At 36.3% G+C, this 21,847-nt stretch overlaps 4 protein-coding genes across 6 annotated transcripts; 2 read left to right on the top strand and 2 right to left on the bottom strand.

Moving 5' to 3' along the window:
• The first annotated feature begins 1,617 nt into the window (after positions 1 to 1,617).
• On the top strand, positions 1,618 to 3,696 carry LOC111211092 (protein HAIKU1). 2 transcript variants are annotated; one of them, XM_022711964.2, is made up of 2 exons: positions 1,618 to 1,927; positions 2,150 to 3,696. In XM_022711964.2, the coding sequence occupies exon 2, from the start codon at positions 2,259 to 2,261 to the stop codon at positions 3,465 to 3,467; it is 1,209 nt and encodes a 402-aa protein (XP_022567685.2). In that variant the 5' UTR covers positions 1,618 to 1,927; positions 2,150 to 2,258; the 3' UTR covers positions 3,468 to 3,696. The 2 variants fall into 2 exon arrangements, with proteins under 2 accessions (XP_022567685.2, XP_022567686.2); XM_022711965.2 differs by having other exon boundaries at positions 1,633 to 1,927; positions 2,220 to 3,696.
• A 6,764-nt stretch (positions 3,697 to 10,460) lies between these two features.
• Positions 10,461 to 11,838, bottom strand: LOC111211094 (multiple organellar RNA editing factor 6, mitochondrial-like). Its single transcript, XM_022711970.2, has 4 exons — positions 11,369 to 11,838; positions 11,177 to 11,274; positions 11,018 to 11,083; positions 10,461 to 10,833 (listed from the first exon to the last, which is right to left on the bottom strand). Exons 1-4 carry the CDS (start codon positions 11,746 to 11,748, stop codon positions 10,685 to 10,687), a joined length of 693 nt encoding a protein of 230 aa, XP_022567691.1. The 5' UTR covers positions 11,749 to 11,838; the 3' UTR covers positions 10,461 to 10,684.
• Positions 11,839 to 16,802: 4,964 nt separating this feature from the next.
• LOC111211090 (glutathione S-transferase T2-like) lies at positions 16,803 to 18,602 on the bottom strand. 2 transcript variants are annotated; one of them, XR_007322387.1, is made up of 4 exons: positions 18,333 to 18,602; positions 18,124 to 18,184; positions 17,411 to 17,882; positions 16,803 to 17,173 (listed from the first exon to the last, which is right to left on the bottom strand). XR_007322387.1 is itself a non-coding variant. In XM_022711962.2 (3 exons), the coding sequence occupies exons 1-3, from the start codon at positions 18,443 to 18,445 to the stop codon at positions 17,550 to 17,552; spliced, it is 507 nt and encodes a 168-aa protein (XP_022567683.2). In that variant the 5' UTR covers positions 18,446 to 18,602; the 3' UTR covers positions 17,226 to 17,549. The 2 variants fall into 2 exon arrangements, 1 of the variants encoding a protein (XP_022567683.2); XM_022711962.2 differs by lacking the exon at positions 16,803 to 17,173 and having other exon boundaries at positions 17,226 to 17,882.
• Positions 18,603 to 18,830: 228 nt separating this feature from the next.
• On the top strand, positions 18,831 to 21,140 carry BNAC04G09850D. Its single transcript, XM_048754565.1, has 9 exons — positions 18,831 to 19,343; positions 19,429 to 19,580; positions 19,696 to 19,791; positions 19,895 to 19,957; positions 20,036 to 20,104; positions 20,205 to 20,307; positions 20,393 to 20,458; positions 20,605 to 20,693; positions 20,779 to 21,140. Exons 1-9 carry the CDS (start codon positions 18,992 to 18,994, stop codon positions 20,920 to 20,922), a joined length of 1,134 nt encoding a protein of 377 aa, XP_048610522.1. The 5' UTR covers positions 18,831 to 18,991; the 3' UTR covers positions 20,923 to 21,140.
• Positions 21,141 to 21,847: the final 707 nt, after the last annotated feature.

Genomic DNA, 21,847 nt, shown 5'->3' with positions numbered 1-21,847 from the left:
GGATAAAAGACCAAAGCTTCAATACTCCAGGAGACAGAACAATTTAAGTTCATACATCTTCAACCAGAAAGGTGTCGATAACAGAGTAACAGGAACCGCCAATAAGAAGCATAACAGAAGAGAAGATCCCGATCAAATCTTGAAGGTAAATGACAAAGAACGAGACAACTCATAAGCAGGTTCAACCTTACTCAAGAGACTGAGAAAGTTGAAGTTCGAACCATGTTATGATCCAAAGAGAGCTCAAAATCAACATGCAAATCATTCTAATCAACACAAGGTTTCTGTGATATAACAAATTAAGTCTCACATTGGAGAATTAGACAAAGAGAGTCTAATATATAAAGAGTTGTCCAACTCTAATAGTACGAGGCCTTTTGGGAAAGAACCCAAAAGTAAATCCATGCGGGCCAGCCTCTAAGGCCCAAAGTGGACAATATCGTACTAATCAGATAATATAGAGCTGGATATGTGCTTAATAAATCCCAACAGTTTCCAGGGAAACCAAATCTGAAGGGTAATAAACTCAACCCACTCTAGCTAGATAGATCGAGAGCATAAGGATGATTAAACACAACAAGATCAACACAAACTCTCATTCAGCCCTGAAAGAACCAAATCGAAGATCTGGATACAACACCCGTTGAGTAGAATACGACCAAAATTTGAAGAATTATACTGGATAATCACAACAAAAGACAAAACAAAAAGTGAAACCCGAGAGCCGCCAGAGTCGGCAAACCAACAAAGATAATTGAGAAAGTTTAAGAGATAAGGTAGAGAATTAGAGATAAAATATTATGAGGTGTTATCCTCTACAAGAAAGCATATTTTCTTCTTGAGGAAAAAAACATATTAAAACTAAGATTACATCCATGATACTAAAATTTGTTTTTAGCTGGATTTAGCTGGATTTGAAACTCACAATGCAGCGAGACCGTTTCTGATCTGTGAGATAGGTTTTAGTATATTAGTCAAGTACTGGTTTGATAATTGGACAACTCTAGAGCCGCTAAGGCACTAAATGGTCTTCAGCTCAACACATGTGTCTATGATGGCATCACCAATGGAGATTGATAAGAAGGTTCCGGATCATTTCAAGATTGAAACAATCTCTGCCCCCCCCCCCCCCCAATTCCTCGCGGATAGTCGATTGTCAATGCAAAATCAGATAACTATTATCTTTGGAAGGTTGGTTAAGGCTGGACAAAAAATCCGTAAATTTTGATTCTATTTATTATTCATTTTGATTCGAACAGAAAAAATAAGATATATCAAAAGAATAGTTAAAAAAAAATCCGTAGAAAATATCATTTTCGGTCGTCTATGTACCTTAGTTTGTATTTAACCATGCAATTTACAATTTAATCAAAAGTGACAATAAAAAGAATAAATCTAAAAGCAGATATGGTTTCCTATATATTTTTCTTCTTAGTATAGAAAACAGAATATACAAATTGACCTTTCTCCTTTGGACAACTTAGGAAGATGATATATTTGCATGTGAAAACAACCTTTCTACTTTGGATATATATAACAACTTTTCCCTTCCTTTTTTTTTTTTTTTTTTTTTGTCACTAACAAGTTTTCCCTTCCTATTATATACCAATCCATCCATTTTCCATCAACTCATTCCTTTATTAACAACTAAACACTTGGGGAAGGAAATGTTCGCAGTGTGACGATCTTGACACGTCACTACAGTCTGGCAAAAGACGATATTTTTTTCTTCAAAAATATATAAAATAAAAAGAAATGCCTTGAGAGACGATTGGGTCATCTCATTTCTTCTTTCTTCGTTGACAGATTTAATTTAGGGCTCATTTGAATTCTCCTTCTTTCTCAGTTCAGCTCAGGTGGTAATTGAAAGATCTGGTTGAAATCAAGCTCTGGGCTCTTTTGGGTTTTCTCGGATCCCAATTCTCAGGTGAAAAGTCGTGAACTTTTACTCCATCTTACTGTTATTTCTTCGTCAGGTGTAGTTGGGATGTATAGAGAGAATTGTTAAGTAATTGGAGTGTTATGCTTTAGTGTTTGATTGAGTTTCTGAGCTTTAGAATCGTGGGCTTTTGACTTAGGAATCTTGATTCGATTCTGAGCTCATTAGTTTGATAATGATCAGTTTTTTTTTTTTTATTGTTTGTATCAGTAATCAGTAGACAGAGAATTCATCTGGCTAAAGATTTGGACTTTAGCTGATTTTAAAGATAATTCTTCAGATCATATTTGGTATTGGCTTCTGGATTGGTAGTGTGGAGATGGATGGGCCTCGACAGAATGATCATTTGGGTGTGAACAAGATTGGGAAGAACATCAGGAAGAGTCCTCTTCACCAGCCCAACTTCGGTGCCAATGCTAATGCTGCCGCTGCCGCGAGGCCTCAAGGGCAGCCTCAGGTTTATAATATAAGCAAGACCGACTTCAGAAGTATGGTTCAGCAGCTGACTGGCTCTCCGTCGCGTGAGAGTCTCCCTCGCCCTCCTCCGCAGAACAGCTCACCAAAGCCTCAGAGCACGCGGTTGCAGAGGATTAGACCACCACCCTTGACGCAGATCAACCAGCCTGCGGTTCCGCACCCTACCATGGCTCCTCTGCAACATCATCCTCACGGATACGTTAGTGGGCCTCCACCACAACCGCGTTTGCTACAAGGCACACAACAACATCAACAACAGCCAATGATGGGTCAAGGGGACCAGTTTTGGTCTAATACAGCTGAGTCTCCCATCTCAGGGTATATGCGTTACCTTCAAAGCTCACTTGGAGATGCTGCTCCTAGTGGTAACCAGATGCAGCCAGGTCATGAACATCGCCCATATATGCCGGCTCAAGAACATCGCCCATATATGCCACCTCATGAACATAGGCCTTATATGCCACCTCATGAACATCGCCCTTATATGCAACCTCATGAACATCGCCCTTATATGCCAGCTCAGCCTCAGTCTCAACCTCAGCCTTATATGCCAGCTCAGGCTCAGCCACAGGCACAACCACATATGATGCCTGGATCGCAACCTCACATGAATATGCAGGGCCCACTGCCACCACCGGGGTTAGTTCCAAGCCCAGCACCTCGTAATCTTCCCTCCCAGCCTCAGTTCAATGGTCCTGTACCTGGCACGCCCACACTGCCCTCTCCGAGGTTTAATCAGATGTATGGTGGTTTTCCCTCTCCTCGGTATAATGGTTTTGGACCACTAAACTCACCTACATCCCAGTTTGCTCCACCATCTCCTACTGGTTATCCGAACATGTTCTCTCCTAGATCACCGTACCCATTGCTATCACCAGGAGTTCAGTACCCTCAACCACTTACCCCAAACTTCTCCTTTTCACAACTAGCTCAATCAGAAAATCAAGGACCCGGTGCAGGAACAGGTCATCCTCAGCCACCTCCTTCTCCAGGGCTCATGTACCCGTTATCCCCAGGGTTCTTCCCAAGTCCAAGATGGGGTAATTACTAGGTGCTCCCTAGGTTAGTCTGTACTATGAAAGAAGCTTAATCTCCAGAGCCTATAGTAGAATAGACGCAGCTGCATAGATGTGTAAAACGCAAAAAGATGCTTTTATATACATTCTTTTACTCTGTTTTTTGGTTCTTATAGGTAAAGGGTAAAACCTTTAACTAGGAATCTTGGGATAATGATGATTACTTTTGTTTGTTCGTCACAGAATCTGCTTTCTTTTGCGTAATTTGTACACATGCTTTAAACAAAACTCTGTCAATTTATATGATTTTTGGCTGTTTTTTTAAAAAAATATCTCTCTGTATTTTAACTCTTTAACATAATTCATTTGTTCTCCGGAGGAAAAAAGTAACCAGGGACAGAACAAATGTGCAGACAAGCTTGCAAAACAAGCAAATACCAAATCAACAATTCTTCATCTCTGTCTCATTACTCTTGATCATTAATAAAAGGATTTTTGGTAAAAAAAACAGTCACTTAGGGCCTTCCAGGTGTTGCGGTTGCGGGAGTTTGCGGAAGCGGGTGGTTGTGGTTTTAAAAGATTTTAACAGATTTGTACGACTGATACTGCGGTTAAAAATTGGTGCGTTTGCGAGATATTTATTATTGGTTAACCACCAAATACAATAGCGGTTATATAATAAATTAACAATATTTATATTTTATATAATTATAAAAATATTAAACATCATAATATTATAATAAATATAAAAATATATTTATAAAAATATCTTTTAATTTTTTAAAAAATAATAAAAAATATCTTTATTTTTAAAATTTATAATATAAACTAAAATATAATAGTATTTCTATTATTTCAATTTCAAGTTTTTATTTTTATTTTTATTTTCATTTTTATTTTTGTATTTATATTGTTTAAAAAAAAAAAATTACCCTCCCCCAACCCGTGGCGGATCTAGAACTATTATTAATCAGGGGCACATTAATAACAAACTCATTAAGATAAAAAAAAAAGTTCATAACTCAAAAGTACCTTACAAATTTATCCTATTAACTCAAAAGTTCTTTTCACTACTACTTCATTTGTTACTTTCTCAAACAATCCTTTTTAACGAAACAAACAACACAATCATTTAAAAACTAATCACTTATTCGGTTCCGCCTAGTCTTCACAATCTTCATTGCTGAAAAACATCTTTCAACTGTAGAGGTGACAACATGTAAAGTCAAAACTAGCTTTAAAACCGATAAACCTGAGGATGTGAAAGATGTTTCTTTGTCATCACCATCATGCATGCAAGATGTCCAAGATCCTTCAAATTAGAAAATCTTTCATCTTCCCGAATGTTGTTTGATGCTCAAGAGTAATCTGCTCGATAGGACCAAAATCTTCAGGATAAAACTCAGACAATCTCATAACTTTTAACTGATCAAACTCCTGAAATGAATTAGTGGGGCTCAAGGAAGCAATGCAGCCAAGTAATTATGTGTTTACCTCATCAAAACGGTCATTAAATTCTTGAATCTGCATATCCAATATAGTGTAGAAACACTCCACCTTGTAATGATGCAAGTTGGTTATATTGCTTCTTTTCCTTGAATTTTTTGAATCAAATTCATCATCCATAACTAGGACTTCAATCTTGTAGTTCTCACAAAAGGAAGAAACTTTATTGATCAGAGATTCTCATCCATCATCTCTGATCTTGTACAATTGTTGCTTGGTGGATTTCACAAGTGACATAGCATTTAGAATGTCATGATCTTTCCGTCGGAGAACCTTTGACAAGTTATTTGTGATCCCAAGAAAAAACAACATCAACTGTAAGTAGAACACAAAATCAAAGGTGTGGAAGTACTTGAGAAAGACCATTAGCTTGGCGTCTTTTGATACCATCACTTCCATCGATTTCGACAAACTCAAGCACTTTAATGATAGAAGCAAACAAATCAATCAACCTCAGCAATGTCTTATAATGGGAACCCCAACGATTTTTACCGGATCTTTGAAAAGAAACCTCTTGGTTCAGTCCCTTTCCAGTCTTAATTTCCCCTTTCTTAGTTTTTACCTCAACTTTTTCTGGTAGTCTACTCGGACCATATCCTTCCTCTTACAAGAAACTCCAACCACATTTAACAAGACATCAATCTTATCAAAGAAATCTCCAACTTCAAAATGCTTCCGAGCAACTGCAATGACAACTAACTGAAGTTGATGAGCATAACTAGAGCTCTCAGCCCACTGAATTCGCTCTTCATATTACTCGCTCCATCGTAACATTGTCCTCTTAATTTCTTCATAATTAATCCATGTTTAGCAAACAATGAATCAACAGCACTCTTCAGGAATAAAGAAGATGTTTCTTTCACATGAGCTAGACTAACAAATCTTTCTTTAACTATCCCATCTGAATCAACAAAGCGAAAAACCATTGTCATTTGCTCTTTATCAGGCACATCTGCAGATTCATCCACCAACAAACAAAATACATCATTGCCAACTTCTTTAATAATAGATTCAATAACTTCTTCCGCAAAGCAATGAACTATATCTGTCTGAATTTTGTGGGACACCATCTAGTTGTTTCTGGGAGCATTCTCTAACACAACTTTACTTACAAGCTCATTTTGCTCTACGGTATATTTCACAAGCTCCAAAAAGTTTCTCTTGTTAACTGAATCCATCGATTCATCATGACCTCAAAACGGTAGTCCTTGTCTTAACAAATACCTACAAGCATCAATTGAAGCATTCAATCTGATCTTGTATTCATTTTTAACCGCTTATAAAAGCATGAACAATTGATTGTCATGGTTTCATCAGATAATCAGCCATTTTCAACACACTATTGTGAAAACTATTCACTGCTCCTACATGATCATGTAATCTCTCTGTCTTGTTTCAGTCTCAAATTCTTTGATCACAAATGCATCACTTCCATATTTGTTTTCAGTGTAATCTTTAAACAAATAGCAGAACAAACAAAACGCTTTATCCTTTTTAACACTATATTCTAACCAATTGCCATAGAGATCAAACCAAGCGGGATTGAATCGTCTCAGTTTACTCTGAAAAATTGTTTTAGGAAATTCATGACCACGAGGTTGACAAGGACCTCTCATAAGATATTTGCGTCTTACCTCATCTATTTGATTTGAAGGATATTCGATTATCATTTTCCTATCTCCATGAACACTAGGTAAATTCTCCGAATCAACTTCAGAGTCTTGTTTTTTTTGGAGAAGGCAAATGAGCGTTTTTAGAAGTACATGCAAATTTTCTTTTAGGTTTGAAATGTTTTTCCATTGAAATCTTATCTGTGAAAAAAAAAATTAGCACAATGCTATAGTTTCTATGGTCTCACGATTTCTTATTACTTAAGCCACATAAATCAAAATTTTCATTTAGTTTTACCTTTTAGCTTCTCTACTGAATACTCTTTTTGTTTGGTTGCGTTTAGACTTTTGTGATTAGGAAAAAAATTAATTGGCAAAAACCAAAAACTCAAAGAAAGAAGACGACAAAAAACGTTAGTGTCGTCGTGTAACTAGGTTAAAATTAAAAACTCCCATTATTAACTTTCTTTAGTTTTTGATTGGGCTTTTTAAAACTAAACTTATGTTTCTTTTTATATTGGGCTACGTTAGATTTATGGACATATAATAATTGTGTTCTAGATTTCTTACTTCTCCTGCAATTTTACATATACACTAAATAATAACATGCGCCGTACGCAGAGTGAAATAATTGATTAGATTATTTATTTTACGTTATAATAAGGGATTTTTCGTATATATTTTCAAGGGATGGACATTCAGATATCCGTTCGGATCCAGTTGATCTATTCAGATTTTAAATTTTTAGAGTTAGAAATTTAAATATGATTCGGACATTTACAAATTTTGGTTTGAATTTAGTTTGGATTTGGTTTAAACATTGTAGGTTCGATCGGTTCAAGTTCGGGTACCAATTTTAATTATGTAATGTTTTAATAAAAATCCAAATGTACTTAATCCTCAAAATTCAAAATACTATAAAACATAAAAATTTGAATAACGTAAGACTAAATAATTAAAATTACATAAGAAAATAATTCAATTTAAATATTTAGATAGAAAAAATTATATATTTTCAGTATTTTGACCCTTTTTTATTTTAGATATTTTCATATTAATGAATATCTAATAGATATAAAATTTCAAATAACTAATATATTTAAGTATTTAATTATGTTTTAGATATTTTTGGTATCCAAAATATTTCAGTTTAGATCAAATATTAAACTTTTAGATCCATTTGAATACTTAATAAATTTTAGTTTTAGTTTGTGTTTAGTATTATTTTCAAATCAAATTTGGCTCGGTTCTTCGGATCCAAATATTTTACCCATACCTACTTTCTTCTACTGATATAAAGAAAAATATGTTGAACTTATTTTTACAAACAATACATAATTATTGGACCATACTTTAAGAATACCAATAAAAATAGTTGGGCGTCGTGTCAATATTTTTGGGCATGTTGCAAAATTGACGTAGTGTATAACCAATAACATGTACTTTCTTATAAAAACATATTGGTAAATATAATAAAAACATGATACAATAGAGTGAAATAGGTTAGACTTGCTTCGAAAATAATGTGATCACTTCATTTGGTACATGAATTCTGTTTTTCAATCGATTTCGAGAATTTTCTTTTCTTTTAAAGCTTTTTTATCTCTGATTTTTTCTAATAATATGATTATGTTTCTAATTCTTGGTTTGATATGAAAACTTTGTAAAGAAAATAATACTTGGCTAAACTAAAGATCCAACTTTGTGTGTGATATTTTTCACCTCAGTTTTCTTAATTCATAACTAATCACAATTATTTGTTGTTTTCGTATGCATAAACCTCAACCATGCCAAGTTTGGCAAAATACGAAACTTTCAATTTCTAAAAACATTCTCATTCCATCATTTTAGTTGATGTGAATCTTAATGATTTTGTAATTTATTTCTTTGAACAATGATATTATTCAGTTCTTGTCCGAACATAACTTCAATTCACTAATACGAACATTAAAAATCCGAAAACTAAAAATGAGGTGAATAAAAGAAATTAGTATGTGAGCACATTAAATTGTTTGCGATAGAGTTAAGAAAATTAGTGTGTGAACACATTAATTGCTAAATGCCTATGAAGATGACAAGTAAGCATTCTAAAATTGAAATGATTGTGAGGATGACACGTGTCAATATGTGTGTGAACACATTATTGTAAATATTTTTCTTTTAATATATAAGAGATGATTACTCGCTATGTTCCTAAATATAAGATGTTTAGGTAAAAACACACATATTAAGAAAATTATTTTTTTGTCTAGAAAATATCAATAAAATTGTAAATTAATGGTATTCAACCAATTACAAAATAGATTATTAAATATGATTGGTTACACAGTTTTTAATAAATTTAAAGTTACATAGAAAAATGAAAACATCTTATATATTGGAACATCAATTTTTTTTTAAACATCCTATATTTAGGAACACCGAGAGTATGTTTTATTAGTAAACGTGAAAATCCTAAAACATATACTCCATCCATTCTCGAAAGTAAGATTTTTTAGAGTATGCACGCTTATTAAGAATTTAATAAATGTTTATAATTTAATTTATTTTTTACTTTATTATACACTTTCCAATAACTTTTCACCGATAAAATTTAATCAATTAAAATATTCCCAATTATTGTTCCTCAAAACTATAATAAAGTGCCTTAACAATATAGAAAATCTATCTTTGTGCAACAAGAAAAAAATCTAAAACTTCATTATTTCGGGAACATAGATAGTATATTTTATTATCATATACAATTTTTTTTTAAGTAGTTGGGGGCACGTGCCCCGTAGTCAACAACGTCCATCCGTCCCTGCCCACAACCGTCCGCGCTAGCTGAAACTAATTTTCAAATTTAAAAAGTTTAGAGTGGTTTGAGTGATTGTTGCAAAATGCCAACAACTGCAAAAACAGCGTTTGCGGGTGGTAGCGGAATGGTAAATTTTTTTTTGCCTCTCCATTTTCCGTTACAATTTTACCTTAAATTTTGAGATTATTCAACTAGAAAGTTTTCGATGCGATTTTCCTAGGCATGGGCATTCGGGGTCCCAATCGGGTTTCGGTTTAGTCCAATCAGGTTTCGGCTTTTCGGATTTATCAAAATCAGCCCCATTCGGGTTATATGAAAATTCGGTTCGGGACCGGTTCGGGTTCTATCGGGTTCGGGTCGGGGTTAGTAAATCTTCAAAGAACCGGTACAACCCGATGTACTTTCGGGTTCGGGTCCCAATCGGTTCTTCGGTTTAAATGTACCTGATTTTTATCTACTTTGTAACCAAAAAATAAGTAAAATCAGTTCTTCGGTTTTAAAATACTTGAATTATACATATTTTGTAACCAAAACATAAATAAAACCGGTTCAAAAAAAAGAAAGGAACACCAAATGTGATCATTCAAAATCAAATGAAAGTTAAACATAGTTATTGATCGAAAGAAAACCAAATAAATGAAAGCATAAAACGAAAACCAAGTTCTCATGAAATAAAAAACATTATTCAATGAAAACAAAACCAAAATCTAAAAACTTTAACCTTCAACCATCAATCTTCGTATAATAGATAATTATTTTAGATGTTCAATATATTTTGAATACATATTAGGAATTGAGATCATGTTTGGTACAAGTTATTTTTGAGAATTTTAAATGTTTCGGGTTCTATCGGATATCCATTTAGATTCGGGTTCAGTTCGGATAATACCTATAACCTGATTTACCATAAACCAAGATCCATTCGGTACTTATGCCAGGTTTGGATCGGTTCGGATTCATTTTTAACGGATCGAATTCAGTTCGGGTTTTCGGGTTCGGTTTATTTACCCAGCCCTAGATTTTCCCTTGAAATTAGTGAAAATATTTGGATATAAACATTTTGCCTCTCCATTTTACATTACTTGCGCATTCTGGTAGACGAAGAAACAAACAACTAAGTTTAACTTAATCCATAACATAAAAAATTCTGTATCTGCTAGCAATTAGGCTTCAGGTGAAGCAAGATAACCAACATTATACATAACACCATCATCACCCTTTACATTATTCAGACATAGTGAAGCAAATAACATAAGAAAAAAAAGGGTGATACGATCACAGTTCAAATGGAAAAAAAGGAGAAGATGTTTAGCATATAAGACTCTGAGAAACTGGAGTCTTAACGCATATTCTCTCTCCGTCGGACATTCCTGGTTCTGTCATTGTACTTGTTGGGTCTATCCGAGCTTCTGTGAGTGGTTAACTCCACCATCTTCCTCTGTCTCTCTGGAGGACGCGGAACCACTTCTCCATTCACAAACAACTCAGCTATAATCGCCCAAAAAAACGTTCACCAAATACTCGATCAGCCAAATATAAAGAACCAGCGAAAAAAGTTTAAGTACAAAGTTTTGCTTCAGAGACTAGTTTAAAATTCAGTGTTTTATCTACGTAATTAACTAAAAGAACTAGACAAATGATCAATTGACAGAAGGGTGTTGATGAAATTTACCTCCGTAATCTTTGTACTCTGGATCAACGTAAGAGTCAGGAAGCACGAAGAGAACACCAGGAATCCCTAAACACTCACAAGAACCAAAGAGACATCAATTACACACTAATCACATCATCCACTAACCAACTTGTCTGTTCGAAAAGAGAAAGAGATTACCTTCGAGTTTGTTTGATGTCTCTTCATCAATCTCACAACCAAACCCAAAATACCTCTCGCAAGAAACGTTGTAGATCTTCCTCTTAGCTTCTTCCTCACTAATAAAACCAAACCAACACTCAATTGAGAGAGAGAGAGAGAGTGAATTAACTGTTTGGTCTGAAAATGGGAAGAAGGAAAAAAAGATTTTACCTTCCGACAATTTTGGCAAGGGTTTGAACATAGCAATCGATCATTTGTTGTCTAGTCGCGTTTTCGCCGCCGGGCTTGTCCATGACGATGAGCCAATGCTCGTAGTCGCAGCCAGGGAACAGCGGCGCCATCTCTGTTGGTGCTCGGTCGCTGAAATTGGACCCGGAGTTAAGAGGCGAGTACGATCCACCGGACCTATCCATCCGGGTTCGGATCGTTGTCAGGCGGGTCGAATTGGGGATGAATCCGATGGCATGGAACAGAGTCGGTGACGATCGACGGGAAATGAGGGTAGAGTGAGAAGGAGCGGCGGATCTGGAGGTTAAAAAGAGACGGTTGGCGACGCGTGATGCGGTGGAGCGGGATAGGGCTTTCGCCATTGAGAACTGGTGACGCGATGGACGAGACTAGGGTTTTAAGGATTCGAGCGTGTTTTGTTTTGAGCTCTTTTCTGAACGACTGATAAAAACAGGAAGATTATGATACAACTAATCGGGCTTCAAGTTTGTTAATGGGCCTTATCATTTTTTTTAAATGCTTGAAGCCCAATTGCCAAACAAACAGATTTATAATGCGGTATAAACCAGTTGTCTGGTTGTACTTGTAATTGCTGACGGTTTTGGTGCGTTTCTTCACTAAGCTAGATTTGTGTCTTTGTCTCTAGGTTGGTGCCTTGGTTTTGGGATAGGATATTTGTGTCCAGTGATGGATCGATATGGTTGTTATGTGATTTTTGAGTAATTTTCCTATTAACAGGCAGACTCTTAAATCTAATCTTTGAGAAGCAGGTTTTCGAGTGGTTTGTGTTAACCCATGTTCTAATATCTACAGAAAAAATGGGAGCAATATAATGAAATAGTTGAAGATTTCCAATCTTTGAAATTGTTCGTGTTGGAGATTTTAATTTATGTTTATGTTTTGGCTAAAACATTCGTTTTGGTTTATTTGTTTTTCTACGGCAGTCCACTTTGACTTGAAACTAGAATCAAACACAACACACATATTCGTTGATGCACCTTCTACCGAATTTGTTGACGTAAATTTGAAAAAAAAAGCATGCAGAATTGAGAAGAGAAGAAGAATGAGGAAAACTAAATATACACAAATAAATGTTTATCTATAGATCACATATACTATGTCTTTGGACCCAGGAAGCAAGCCACTATAATTTTAAAACAAAGATTAAGCTATTCTTTACAATTGGTTTAGAAAGATAAGAAACACATGAGTTATTTTTATATTTTTTTTATCGAAGAGATAAATAGCATATTTTACATTAACCTGACTGGATTGAAAAAAATTGTGTACTTTTCCATAAATATATTAAAAATATTTTTAGATCTTATCATTTGACATGTCTTGGTTTAACTTAATCAATCTGGATTTATTTTCATGCCAAATCTTAACAAAATTCAACAATTTATTCCAGATTTTTGTTGTTTTTTTTTTCTGTTTCCAGGTTCTAGCTAGTCAACCACTCGTAGCTTCAAAGTTCAAACAAACACTCTACATGCTACTGTAAGACATGAATTCCACGCTTCACAATAACAAACAATTTGTTATCGTGAATGCAACATGCAAAGACTAATTTGAACACATATTGAAGGCATAAATTTCACGTTTCATAAGAGCATCATTAACCCATATACCCACTTAAAATCTCTTAATGACTTTTTAATTATTAAAAGTTAGTTAAGAGATTTAGCTAAGAGACACTATTTTTTTGTGCTCCAATGGTAGTCTCTTAATTACGGTTTTTTAAAAAAAATTATTAAACATTGTTATATTAAAAAAAACATTTATTAAATAAATCATAGTAAAAAATTACATTTTAAACATAGATTTAAAAATAAAACTGATTAAGCGTTTAAGCACACACCAATTAATCTAATGTGCCAACAATACCAAAATCGAATGGTATGTCATTGTAGCATTTTAGGATCGAATCCACGAGGAACTAATGATCTATAACACCAAGAATACACAAGTTTCCTTAATCTAAGAAAACAAGAAGATGGATGATTTGTAACAAACTAATATCCTAGAAATATAAACAAGGTGATGTCAAATCCAATCAAGAAATAAGTGCAAGAATTCAATCAAATGTTAAGGATGGATCCATGGACAATGATAATTGATATAAGGTGATCAAGGTTCAATCTAGGATGTTCAAGCAAAACAATCAACAAGTCTACAGGTCTAGATCTCATTCAATATAGATTAATCCACTGTCGTGGCAATAACCCCTATGCTAATCATGAATTAAACATCAACTGTCGTTGGCTAACGCAATCAAGCATGCATGAATCACAAGTCTACTAACCACTTAAACATCTCAGACATCAATTGTCGTTGGCCAAGTATGTAAAAGACAATACTAAGTTCATTCAAGCGTTTTAACAAACACCTTCAGGCGTAAAATAGCTTAAGGTCTAGATGAGAGTGATCAAGTTTAATCTAGCATTAAGAACATTTAGCAAGCATAGAACAATGTTAATCAAGCAATAAACATCCTAAATATCCACCTAATCACCCTAATCTAACCCATGAATCACAAGGTCACTATTCACTTATCTTTATGAGAAACCTTAAACCCATGTAAGGATCAAGGCTAATCATGTTAATGAGCAAGAGAAACACAAATATAAGATGAAATACTTCCTTAGATTATCAAAAGATTCAAGCTTTTACAAGTTTAGACAAAATCTTGAGAGAAAATGAGATAAAACTAGGGTTTTTAGGTCTAAATCTATTTATAGAAGTGTACAAGTCGTGCTGGTTTAATTGAATTAAACAGGGTCAAACCGGATTAAACCGGTCAACAAATTGGTTTCGCATCAGATCACCAAAGCGAGCGGACTCTTATTCCCGCTTCACCAAGCCGCTCCATGGGTCGCGTGAAGTGCAACGACTCGGCCTTCCTACTCCGTGTGGCCGCTCCCGAGCTCGCTACGTTCCCGAGCGGGTACGTCTTCCCGCAACTGAAGACCACTGTGAGCTATGCTCCAGATACAACAACTTCTCGTCCCCGATGGCATCAAACCGCTATAGCCCGATCTTGGAGACTATGGTTCGTCGTCTCTGTTCTACTAGAGCCTCTCCTCTACTCGAGCTTGACTTCATCTTCCTCGCCTTGACCAAGTCGTGACTGCGCCACCGTATCATCGCATATGGGTTTGAGCTTCTCTCTGACGCGGCTCTACTTCTCCGGTTGATGTGTCTCTGTGTGTCTCCTCTTCCTCGCCAAATCAAACTCGAGCCCAAGTCTCAACCATGAAACAAGCTTCTCCGGCGGTGGCATCAAGCTCTCCGGTCGTAACTCGTCATCGGCTTCTCCACCACGGGATCTCTGGTCCAAGTCATCTCCTCCCCGCAGTGATCAGCTCCCTCGTCGTCGTTTTGCTCCGGATCCGGCGAGAAGAAGATCAAACAACTCCAATGGTGATTTCCCAGAAGTTTGCAAAACAGGTCCCTCAACTGCTGGTTACTTACAAGTCGGCCCAATACTTTGGAATGTGCAGAAATGACCTCACGAATTGACCCATAGACTTCAGATTGTGCAATCAAGACCTTCGAATTTGCAGAATGGTCCCCTGACTCTTGATGGTTCTCAAACTGGCCACAAACTCTGTAATTTGCAATTATAACCTTGCGTTTTTGCCCCAAACTTCTCAAATGTGCAATCCAACCCTTAATGCATACAAATGAACAAATATATGCAATGTAGACACCTAAATGCAATTCAAAACGCAGGTATGATTAAGAAATAGATGCTAAAAACTTTAAAAATCATGAGATATCAAAAACATAAAAACATAGATTAAAAATAAACTAGAATAATTTGAAAGAAACATCTGAGCTCAGTTTTTGTCTTCATCACGTCCAAATTTACGCTATATATGTTCAACCTAATCATGTTTGAGTTGTTGATGCATTTGTCTATCACGAATTCAAGTTCGAGCACCCATCATATTGACGATATTTGTAGAGATATCTGTAGAATACGTGAGATCCACATGTGAACTTCTGTTGTCCTCGTCTTGTTGGAACTCTGAAACATCAAATTGAGTGTACCCATCTCGTTCATTTTCCACTATCATATTATGGAGGATGATACATGCTCTCATAATATTCCCAATTTTGACTTTATCCCAAAAAAGTGCAGGATTTTTAACAATGGCAAAGCGAGCTTGCAAGACTCCAAAAGTACGCTCGACATCTTTTCGGACAGCTTCTTGATGTTGAGCAAATAAAATCGCTTTCGGACCTTGTGGTATTGGAATGAATTGGATAAAAGTTGCTCATTTCGGATAAATACCATCGGTGAGATAGTAAGCCAAATGGTACTCTCTTCCATTCACAGAGTAGGTGACTTGCGGAGCTTGACCATTAATTATGTCATCAAAAACAGGTGAGCGGTCAAGAACATTGATATCATTTAAGGTACCTGGAGGTCCAAAAAATGCATGTCATATCCATAGATCATACGAAGCAACCGCCTCTAAAACGATTGTGGATTTTCCCAAACCACGTGAATATTGACATTTCCAAACGGTGGGAAAATTCTTCCATTCCCAGTGCATACAGTCGATGCTTCCTATCATCCCAAAAAATCCATAATGCTCTCCAATATCAAGTAGACGTGAAGATCAGCCGGTGTTGGTCATCTCAGGTACTCATTGCCGAATAAATAAATTATTCCTTCCACAAAATTTTCCAAACATGACCGTGTAGTAGTTTCACCGAGTCGGAGGTATTCGTCGACCGTATCAGCCGCATTGCCATAGGCTAAGACACGAATGGCTGCTGTGCATTTTTGAAGTGGAGAGAGACTAAGCCTTCCGAGACCATTTTTTTTTGTCGAAAGAAATGAACTTCATTGGAGAGTCGATCAACAATATGCATGAACAATGATTTGTTCATTCTAAATCGTCATCGGAATAGATTGTGAGGGTATGTTAGAGTTTCACTGAAATAATCATTCCATAAACGTACGTCAAATTCTTCACAATTTCTCTCGATATAAACAAGTTTTTTTCTTCTTTTCCTTTCTTCTTCTTGAACACCATTATGAATGGAAAAATTCTTGAACGTTTGATCAAAATGTTGTTCAAAATATTGATCAAAAGTATCATCAATTGATCCATTAAAGGTATTATGAGAAGAAGATGCCATTTTTGGAGAGTTAAAAAAAACAAATGAATTTGAGTTTGTGATCAAACGATCATATTGGTGTTAGAAAAAAAAACAAATGAAAGAGAGAATGATCTTTGTTTGATCAAACCATGATCTTTGTTTTATGAGGAGGGATTGATTTTGTGATCAAACGATCATATTGGTGTTCAAAAAAAAATACAAATGAAAGAGAGAATGATCTTTGTTTGATCAAAACATGATCTTTGTTTTTTGAGAAGGAGAGAATGAGTTTGTGAAAAGTACAACGAGACTTTATATAGAGAATCAGTTTGTGAAAGAACAAACCATGATATTTGGTACTTCATCTCGTGACACAAGATTACAACAATACACGTTGAAAAAAAACAAGACTCCTGACAACATGCATGAACGAGACTCCGTGACACAAGACTACAACTCTTTCACTCTGTGACACAAGACTACAACTCTACTCCTTGTCTCTGTTTGCTCCACGATAAGATCACAAGACTGCAACTCTACTCCTTGTCTCTGTTTGCTCCACGACAAGACCACAAGACCACAACTCTACTCCTTGTCTCTGTTTGTTCCACGACAAGACCACAAGACTAAAACTCTACTCCTTATGTCTGTTTGCTCCCTCTGCTTGACCTGAAAAGTAAGTGTCATAAACAAGTCATGAAAACATTAATCAAAGACAGGAAACACAAATTAAACTTTAACATTAAACATTAAAACACAAAACAAGAAATAGAGAGTTAACAAAGATAGGAAACACAAATCAAACTTAAACAGTAAGCTGATACATCATCATTTCCGAGCAACCGAGACTTAACAAGAAACAAGCAACAAAGAGTTAAAATTCTAGACTTAAGCAGCTACACGTACACTTAAACTAATTAGACATTAAGTCACTGATGAGCTTCTCCTTGAGGGCTTCTTCATAGTCGGCTAGAGGTTCTTTTTTTGCAATAAGAGAGTCAAGTAGACTCATCTTCGATAACCTCTCCTTTATTGCCAAGTCCTGCTATTTAATGTCCCACATTCTCTGAAACTCATTCAGCGCATTCTCCTCTGCCATAGTCTTCTTACCATGGGCCTTTGCAGCCTTCACACCCGCGGGATGCTTTGATTCAGTAGCTTGAGAGCTTGATGAATCTGCACCATCATCACACTTCCTCTTCTTAGAGCCTCCATCGTTTTTGGCAGTGGCAAGGTCACACCACTTCTGATCGTTCCGCAACTCCTTCCAAGCATGCTCAAGGGTGAATTTCTTCTTGTCATGATCTCTTTTCAGGACATCATTCTCATTGCATCCGCTACTTTTCTCTCTAGTTGCGGCTTCATAACACCCACCGAACTTGCAAACATAGTAAAGAGAAAGGTTTTATTCAAACAATTCATATCTATCAAACCATAGCTTCAATTTATTATCTTAACAGAACCATAACCTAACGCAATCATCACACTACACCATCCATATTACTGACGATTCAATACATTCAAAACAAGAATCAATCGCAACATAATCAATCGCAAACCACCAACGAATACAAACAATGCTTTATTCAATAGGATCAGAGTAAAGATGAAAGTTTTACCTGTCTGAATAGTCGTAGCCCTTTTGTTGTAGCTTGATATGAATCATGCCTCTTCATCCATCCATGTAACGACACAAAGACAGAAACAAAAAAAGAATTAGTATTTCAATTTTTTACGGTTCACGAACAAGAACCGGCACAATCAAAGACATGCATAGTTGAAACAATCAAAGACATGCATAGTTGAAAGAATCAAAGACACGCTTTACCTTAAGATTCCTTTGAGAAACAATCGCCACCGCGAGAGAGAAATCGATGTTTCCTTAGTCGAGGATAGCCACCGGTTGAGAACTCGCCGTTTTCCATCGTCGACGAGAGCCATGTCAGTCTACTTTTCCCGATCCATTAGTATATGTCAGTCTTTGGTAAAAGCATTACAGCACACATGACCCAACTAAAAGGCCATGTACGTGGGTGGATACACTCATAGCATCCGTCTGTGACTGTCGCGTTGTGTAAAACTCTGCTTTGCAAATTCTGTGTATTATTTAGATTTCCACGCAAATTTGCAGAATCTGCATGGATATGCCTTTATTCCACGTGTCGCGCATGGATAGGTCGACATAAATGACAGGGCAGTTACCTTCCTTGGGAACAGATTCTGAATCCCGACCAATGCTATCTCTACGTGTCAGATACTGGTTGGTTATAGAGATATGCTTCATCTACATCAAATACCCTATCAGCCACACGATAAAAATCCGGCGGACAAGAACAAACCTTATCTCTCCAGTTTTAGATTCTGTATAAATTCAAAGGGAAGAACACAAATAAGCAGCAGAAGAAGTGAAAAGGCAAATGAAAAAGACGACGTACGAAGATCACGAGTGAGAGATTATTAGTTTACGATTAGCTCGACAGAGCGACAATGGAGCTTCCGTTACTCTCTTACACCAACTCAGCCTCGTTTTGTCGGACAGGCATATGCTCTTCTTCCTCTTCTTCCTCCTCAACTAGTATTAGTGACTTCCCGGAGATAAGAAGGAGCTTGAGAATGAGACTCAACGGTGGAGAAAATTCAAGAAGCGTTAAAGCTTCCGCTGGACGAAGCACGGAAGGGATGGAGAAGACAGACAGCAGCGGAGGAGGAGGAGCAAGACAGTTCGCCGGTCCTGTCATGGAAGTTACTACACTTGACCGTGGCTTTGCTAACTCCACCACCGTTGATTTCCCGGTCTGGGACAAAATCGGCGCCGTGGTTAGACTTACTTACGGGATCGGTGAGTACTTTTTACAAATGAGCTAATGATGATCATTAGCAACTTTTGTGTGGATTAAGATTTTAATTTTTTTTTCTTTAATTAGGAATATATGGAGCAATGGCTGTAGCAGGAAGAGTCATATGTTCAGTGACTGGTATTGACTCTTCTGGTGGATTTGATCCTTCTCTTGATGCACTTCTCGCCGGTCTTGGCTATGCTACTCCACCTATCATGGCTCTTCTCTTCATTCTCGATGTGAGGATTAGTCTTCTTTTGATTCTTATAATTTTTTATTTTTTTTTGCTTAGTTCTTATAATATTTGTTTGGATTGGTTTTTGAAAAGAAAAACACTTTTCTTTCTGATTTTAGGATGAGGTTGTGAAACTATCACCCCATGCTCGAGCCATCAGAGATGTGGAAGATGAGGAACTAAGAGGCTTTTTCTTCGGAATGTCCCCATGGCAGGTTAATAAATTATAAATATAAACTGAGCTATTGTTTCCTAAGTTTTGAAATCTTTCAATTTCGTAGTCTTTTGAGTTTTGAGTTTCTGCTTAATGTTCTCCAGTTTATACTCATTGTTGCGGCCAGTTCCATAGGAGAAGAGCTCTTTTACCGTGTTGCTGTACAGGTTTGGTTTCATTAAACTTTAGCCAAGTATAATTCACTTTCATTGAATTGTTGCTGATTAAATCTATGATTATCACAGGGTGCTCTGTCTGATATATTCTTGAAAGGAACACAACTGATGACAGATTCTAGAGGCATGGCATCTCTGGTACATTAAAACTCTATCCTTCACATTTTTTCTACTTGTAGTTTTCTCATTTATAAAATATTCATGGATTTCATATGCTATTGTTGTTGTTTACCTCTAGACCGGAGTCTTGCCTCCATTTGTCCCATTTGCTCAAGCATTTGCAGCCGTGATCACCGCCACTCTCACAGGCTCCCTCTACTTTCTTGCTGCTTCTCCAAAAGGTTACGATCTTTGATCTTTATTTATTTTTCTAATTGCTTACCTGGTTCTGTCCTTTCTCATTCTCATTTTCATTTTCATTTTCAGACCCGACATACATTGTTGCCCCGGTTCTAAGGTCACGCCGCGATGATTTTAAGAAGCTTTTGTCTGGTACTATCTCCTTCTCCCTTTCTCTTCATTTTATGATCATATTGCTTCAAGATAAGATTTGAGAGGATCAAGGGATAACTTGGAGAACAAGAAACTGCAAACCGGTTTAGTTAGCACACAATTAAAGCTCTCCATGTTGTATACAGCATGGTACGAGAAGAGACAGATGAAGAAGATTTACTCTCCCCTCCTGGAAGGAGTCTTAGCGTTCTACCTCGGTATTGAATGGGTTCAGGTACAGTCTCCGGTTCGGTTTAGTATGCAATAATTTTTCTGGTTCCAGTTGATATTAATGTTTGTTTTTTTTATTACATTTCCAGACGGACAATATCTTAGCACCGATGATGACACATGGTATATACTCGACGGTAATATTAGGGCATGGGCTGTGGAAAATACATGATCACCGTAGAAGGTTACGTCGGAGGATCGAACGGCTTAGATCGGAGACCGCTGATGAATGAACGGTTTTAAAATCATCTATAGATTGTAACTGGTTGGGGGTGGATTTGTGTGTAATTTTTTGGGTATGGGGGGGGGGGCGCGTATAGTAGTAATAACTAGAGAAATTAGGTCTCCATAAAATTTAGAACAGCTGCATATATATACATAACATAAACTTGTATTTGTTCCTACTTGTGAGGCTAAAGAACAATAAAGCTTGAGTCTCTCTTTAAACTCACTTTGACTCATGTCTGTTTGAATGGACAAAGCAATCATAAGCGAAACTAAAGAACACAACTAACACATTCATTTCAATCAACATTCGAGAGCCTTTCAAGTTAGTGTCACAGTTCGGTTTCTTCTTTTGTCATGAAAATCTGAGAGCTCACAGTCACCAACCTCTTCCACGTTCTGTAATGCGGCTAATCCATGTGACGCCTCCGTGCTTCTCTTGTTCTCGGGTTGAGCTTCCAACATGGGCCTCTACTGAGACGAAACCATGAATCCTTTTGTCACTTTTTAGAGTCTTCGAATATGCCTATAGTCACGGAATATTTAGAGTAACATACAAAGTTTGAAAAATGATTAAATTAGACAATGACTTCAACATCTTAATCATCGTCATTTTTTGTCAACTGGGCTGTCTTCTTCTTAGTTAGCTCTTAATACTTTCACAATTTCAGAAAACGACAAATCAACGCCAGTAGTCGGTAGAAGAATCATGTGGAGGAGCAAGCCTTGTTATATTGGTAAGAAATATTCCAGATTACATTTATTTATCCTTTGAGGTTCAGACTTAAATCATTCTAAAACCAACTTCGCACGTAAGGATTTTTTTTTTTTGGTTTTTTCTATTTTAACAGAAAATACTTTTCCTTTTTAATTTTACTGGTAATTAATATTTCAAATTACATTTTTAGTTTAATGGCGTGGCTGGATCTAGGC

Source organism: Brassica napus, chromosome C4 (assembly GCF_020379485.1).
Source record: "Brassica napus cultivar Da-Ae chromosome C4, Da-Ae, whole genome shotgun sequence".
Lineage (NCBI taxonomy): Eukaryota > Viridiplantae > Streptophyta > Magnoliopsida > Brassicales > Brassicaceae > Brassica > Brassica napus.
The sequence above is the reverse complement of the archived record's forward strand: the minus strand, read 5'-3'. Positions and strand labels throughout refer to the sequence as shown.